At 43.6% G+C, this 6000-nt stretch overlaps 1 protein-coding gene across 1 annotated transcript in view; it reads right to left on the reverse strand.

Moving 5' to 3' along the window:
- The window catches only part of LOC311010070 (scavenger receptor cysteine-rich type 1 protein M130-like), a gene marked incomplete at both ends in the record, with an annotated part of 71731 nt that extends 66481 nt beyond the window's left edge, over window positions 1–5250 (reverse strand). The window contains one exon of the mRNA XM_084004551.1: window positions 5106–5250. Coding sequence (XP_083860677.1) covers window positions 5106–5250 — 145 coding nt within the window. The remainder of the gene's footprint in view (window positions 1–5105) is intronic.
- Between the last annotated feature and the right edge of the window lie 750 nt (window positions 5251–6000).

The raw sequence follows: 6000 nt of genomic DNA on the forward strand, positions 1-6000 counted from the left end.
TCCAGAAAAAAAGACAGGTGCAGGTGAGACGGAAGAAAGGGGAGCAGATTGCAGTGGAGAGGGGGGCTGGTCGAGGACCGTTGCACGGTTCACACCGGGTTCACACCGGCTGCCGAAGCACCGCAAATAGCCACGGAACGGAGCCCGCTTCCTCTCGGCACCCTTGTTAACCAATAGTGTAGTTTAGACCAGACGCGGAGCGCCGCGATCCTACGCGCCGTGTAGCGATCGTTTCGCCGTCTATTTCGGGTGTATTATGTGCGCGAGCCGCGAGTGATCGCGTCAATTCTGGCAGAAAGTCACACAAAGAAACACGAGACAATCCGGTCAATTTGCAAAATAAAAGCAATTTTCAAAATAAAATACAGCGATTGACAAATGCGATCATATTTGTGTATCTAAACAGTAGAGAGATGAAAACAAACAAGCTTCTCTCTCTCTCTCTCTCTCTCTCTCTCTCTCTCTCTCTCTCTCTCTCTCTCTCTCTCTCTTTTTGGTAAGCAATAATGATGAAAATAACACAGACAATAGGCTAGTTTTCCCAGGCATTGTCAAATGTATGTAACTCTGTTATAATAAAATGAATAAAAAACTTGTGGCCAAGTTCCCCTATGACAAGGCCTTGGTGAAGTTCTTCACAAAACCCAGAAAAATCAAGTGCAGCAGAGAACGATGCACACTGTGTGGTTGAAGTGCACATGTAGCATGTTCCATTTGTACTGTATGCAATAAATGCACCTTAATAAGTCACTCTCTCCTTGTGATCTTCAATACACTCGGGTTGAACATAAATTTGAATGCAAATATAATAATTGCAGAATTGCAGACTGCTTGCTGTACCACTTAATCCAAATGCACCAATACACCATCCCACGCGTCTCGTCCGTGTAGGGTTTTTTCGGTGGGTACCACCGGGCCTGAAAAAAATTCTAGGGGAGACACTGTATAAGGAACATTTCCAGGCTCCACTGCCGTCCTGAAAAACATCTAAACATTCTGACCACCATTGTTTCCATGAGGTCAAAGGAACTTTTCATTTGGAGGGCAGAGACTTTTTATATGAGACACTAACTTTGTTTTGAAGCACGACTTCAATGTTTTGAGTGAGTTCTGACCTTTTGCAGGTGAGTTATGGTGTTGTGTTGGAACATGGAAGCTATTTAGACAAATCAGGTTCTGAGAATATTAACAAAGTTTCAAGAGATGAGCCAAAGAAATTGAAATAAACTGTAACACCAGAACACATGTTTAGAACACCACAGCCTGCAGCAGTGTTACATCACATTTACATGAATACACTCTAACAACTGTTATCCATTGTTCAACACTTTCAATATGTTTTCAAGCAGAAACACATCATCATCTGCAGATCCTCTATTCTGTTCCTTCTGCTCAGAGACTCCACAAACGTTGCTCTCCACACAGAGAAGTTACAGCTTTGGATTCTCTCTTATCTTCCTGAGAATAAAGCTGTGTTTAGAAACGTGGTCTAAACCAATAAGAGACAGAGCTCGGGCGGGTCCTTGCCTCTGATTGGCTGTGGTCCTTTTCACTGCTGTAAATTGTGTCAGTTAGAAAAATGTGAGCGAGCTGAGCAGGTACTTTTCTTTGAAAATGAAGAGAGGCAGAAAGCCTGGCCCCAAGACAATTAATTAATTAATTAAAAAGCCCAAAAATATGCCTTCAGACAGGACTGGTTGAAGCAATTCCCCTGGCTGATGTACGATGAAGAAAGGGACTCAATGCACTGCATTTATTGTCGGGAGTGCGGTCAGAATATGGCCGGTAATAGTGCGTTTGTGGAAGAGTCTCTACGAAGGAGTGCGTTATTGTCTACTGCAGCATTTTGCATAAAGGGAGGCCGGTCAACATGTTAATTGGACATGTCGGGTGGAGCATGGACACGCACAGTGTTTGAAGGCCCACATTACAGCATGAGAGATCATGAATAGGACATTGTATAGTAGCCTATTCCTAATATTATTAAAAATGAATAGCCTAAGTAAAAATATAAGTAGGCTAGGCTAAGATCACATAAACAGTTTTCCATTTGCAATCTATAGGCTAGTGACCTGTATGATCTTTTTATTCTTGAGGAATTTATGCTGCCACAAAGCAAGCATTTGCTGGGTTTGGGCATCAGTGTGCAGATTGGCTGGAGAAAACGGGTGCTCTGGGTGCTGATGGTGCTGCAGTTAACCTAGGCCATAAGGGGGCGTCATTATGTAAAAGGAGAGCGATGAAAAGGTGACCTTTTGGTGTTAAAGGCGACGCGATGAAAAATGTGGGTGCACCTGAATTTTGTGCTGGTGCACCTAAAAAAAAAAGTTAGTCTGGAGCCCTGTAAGGAGGTGTTCAGGGTGAAGGACTCCACGTGGGGGTGGAGATACTGACGAGCCCACGACTGAGCTGCTCAGAGTTGTGGCCACTTTTGGTGCCTGCTATGGTGGCAACCAAAGAACCTGCTGGTGGAAACCAGCGGCTCAGAAAGCTGTGGAGCTGAAGAAGGAGTCCTTTCAGGCTGCTTGGTGGTCGGCCCAGAGGACTCCTGAAGCAGCACACGTGGAGGTTTCTCTCATACAGATATCTTGGTGCATTCAGCAGATATGTTGAATATGTTGAATTACCAACAGCTGACAGCTTTCTAGATAAGTAAGAATGAAGAAAGTAAAACAACCACATTGCATGCATCTTTGTCATGACGTCATCGCTTCTAGAGCTCCGTCCATATCTTTGTTTCATTTCACGGAGCGCTGCCGCGCCGTTATTTCTGCGTGCGCTGCTGTCGCTGTTTCTGTGGTGAGATTGTGATTCAGAAAACTTAACTGTTCATCAGACTTCATGTGTCAAAAGCATCCGTTTATGTGGGCAGGCCAAGACGAGGAGGACGAGATTTCCTAGTGTTAAAAACACATTTCTAAAAAACCATATACTAATTTCATTACATACATGTATACATTCCAATAGTACTGATTTGTTTACTATTCTAATTATATTCGGTTCCAGAAGTTCGTTCCAACAGCCCTAAAACATTCTAGTAGTTTTATTATAATTCCTTGTTATTCAGAGACCATGAACATGTGCATAAATATGCAAATGTGTGTGCAATCATTTATGGACTTTCACCGCGTCTGAAGTCAGCGCGTCTGTCGATCCACTCGCCGCTATTTAAGTTTCACTATCAGTTGTGAATCAGTTCATTTCTCAATGTTTCTAACGTCAGATTGTGTTTGGAGCTGCTCATCACATGGATTCTTGTGGGTCATTTGATGACAAAACTCAGAAAAAACTTATCATAAACATCTTCGACATGACTATCAATCAGTGTGTGTGTGTGTGTGTGTATATGTGTGTGTGTGTGTGTGTGTGTGTGTGCGTCAGCCCCGCCCCTCTGTTAAAGACAGAGAGGAGAGACGCTGGATGAAGAGGTGTCCGTTAATTACACTTAAACACAGGAGAGACTCTCAACGTGTTTTTTCTCTTTTCTTTCGACCAATGCTTATAATGATAATAATAATAATAATATATATATATATATATATATATATATATATATATATATATATATATATATATATATATATATCAGAGAAAACAAAAACTTTTATTAATTCAATGAAATTCCGCATTTTACAGGTGATTACATTTTCATTGTCAAAATATGTGATTCCATCATTGGGCCCTACTCGGCACGCCCCAGTTTGAAAACCACAGTCATAGATGATGTCATAGATGATGTCACTGAGGGGCTTACCTGAGCAGGTGAGATTCAGGATGGAGGAAGAGGAGAATAATCTTGCACACTCCCTCAGAGTGGATCCAGAATGAACACAGTCAGAACTGATCCTCCACACAGGTCTTCTTGAGGACTCCTCTCTCCGTCCTACAGAAACAGCAGAGCCACAGTCCAGCTCTCTACAGACAACAGCTGCTTCCTTCAGGGTCCAGTCATCGTCATCCACTGGTCTCCAGTCTCCCTGTCTCACCTCCAGTGTTCCAGCACAGCGACTGGCTCCTCCCACCAACCTGACATCATCAGGCTCTGAACAGGAAGAAGAGAGTCGTCAGTCAAAGAGCAAAGTGAGTTTGATGAGAACAGAAATGAACCAGATCAAAGCTGCAGCTCCTCTTCTACCTGAGCAGGTGAGTCCAACAGCTTTGCCAGGTGAGCAGGTGTTTCTATCTGAGCCTGAGCTTCTACAGTCCAGGAGAGCAGACTCATGGCCTCCACACTGGAACTCTTTGGTCCACGTTGGAGCCCCCACGTCTCCATAGAGCGCCCCCTGGAGGACTGAAGGAGCCCCACAGCCAAGCTCCCTACAGACCACCTCTGCATCCTGCTGGTCAAAGTCAGCTTCACACACTGAGGACCACCACTTGTTGGACTTCACCTCCAGTCTGCCTGAGCACAGACTAGTCCCATTCAGCAGCCTGACAGAGTCTGGAGAGATGATAGAAGATCAAATAGAGAGAGAGAAAAGACACCAGACACCAGAGAAAAAGATGTCATGAAACTATTCAGTGATTCAAACTGGACTCAAAACAATTCCACCATCAGTTCATCATGATGTCACAGGTCTGACAGGTCTCTCTCCTGGCATCAGTCAGTTAGTCTTGGTTCTATTTTCTGTATTTATTTGATTTTGTTTGTTTGTTTTAGTTATTTGATTTGTTAATTTGTTTGTTTTACCTCAAACCCACACATAGGATGATATAAATTAATACAAACACCCTGCACATTAAATGACACACAAGGGGAAAAAAACACACACTCATATCAGTTTTAATGCAATCGTATAATATAACCACAAATGCAAAAACTCCCAGATTCTCCCCCCAAAGTCCAAACTCAGAAATTCCACACCAAAGGGAAAAAAAAATCCACCTCAAAATTCCACTCAGGGTTTTTTTCCAACAGTCTTTTGTGAAAAAACAAAGAACAAAAAGAGGGAAAAAGAAAAAAAAAACGATTCCTCAAAACAACCAGCACATTTGTTCCAAAAGCCTTCAAAATAAAATAAAAGTTGTACTCACTCACACTCTCATTCGCTGTTACTGTCCTGTCAGTCCGTCAGTCTGACGTCAGTCCAGTCCAGTCGACTCACTTGTCTTCCGGGTTTGGCTGCTGGATGTCTGGCGTGAGATGATGACCGGCTTCTCGTAACAGATGAGCAGTGCAATGGTGAAATGAATGGACCGGCGGGAGAACGAAAATGGATTGAGATGGTGTGTGGACCGGAGCGGCTGCATGCGGGTGATCAGACGTGAAAACGGGATTATACTGCCGTACTTTCTCGGACGCTGTGGGCGTATTTTTAAAAAATGCCGGGGTGAGCGGAGTGAATGGGTGAGTGCAATAACAGTCTTCCAGGGGTGTGCAGTGGCGGTCCTAGGTTTCATGACGCCCTGGGCAAACCGCTTTAATTTCAAAATTGACCGGATTGTCTCGTGTTTCTTTGTGTGATTTCCTGCCAGAATTGATACGATCGCTCGCGGCACGCGCAAAAAATAGAGCAGACGCCGAAATGATCGCTTCACCGCGCGGGGCGGCTGCGCCTATTTGCGCCGTTTCCACGGCTGTGAACCAGTCTCTCTCAGCATCAGCAGACGCACCTTTTTTTTGTGCGGGCGTTCATGCCGCCCTGGGCGGCTGCCCATACTGCCCAAATGAGAAACCGCCACTCTGTGTGTGTGTGTGTGTGTGTGTGTGTGTGTGTGTGATGCGACAGATCCATTCACAGATCCAGGTTGTCACAGTTTGAATTTGAATGATTCTGATTCCGATTCCGATTCCTTGTTTCGATTCTGGTTCCAAACGATTCTTGATTCCGATTCTTTTAAGAGGCAGGGTCAAAAAAGTTTAGAATATTATAAATGAGCTAGCTAACAAACGGTCTTTCTGAATGAAATAGTCTGACATTCTCCATCAATTTTAATTCTATTAACTTTTTACTTTTTATGAACTTTACTATGCATTTCTGTTTTCACCTACAATATAAA

This window comes from Eutrigla gurnardus (assembly GCF_963514095.1).
Source record: "Eutrigla gurnardus genome assembly, chromosome: 24".
NCBI classification, from domain to species: Eukaryota; Metazoa; Chordata; class Actinopteri; order Perciformes; family Triglidae; genus Eutrigla; species Eutrigla gurnardus.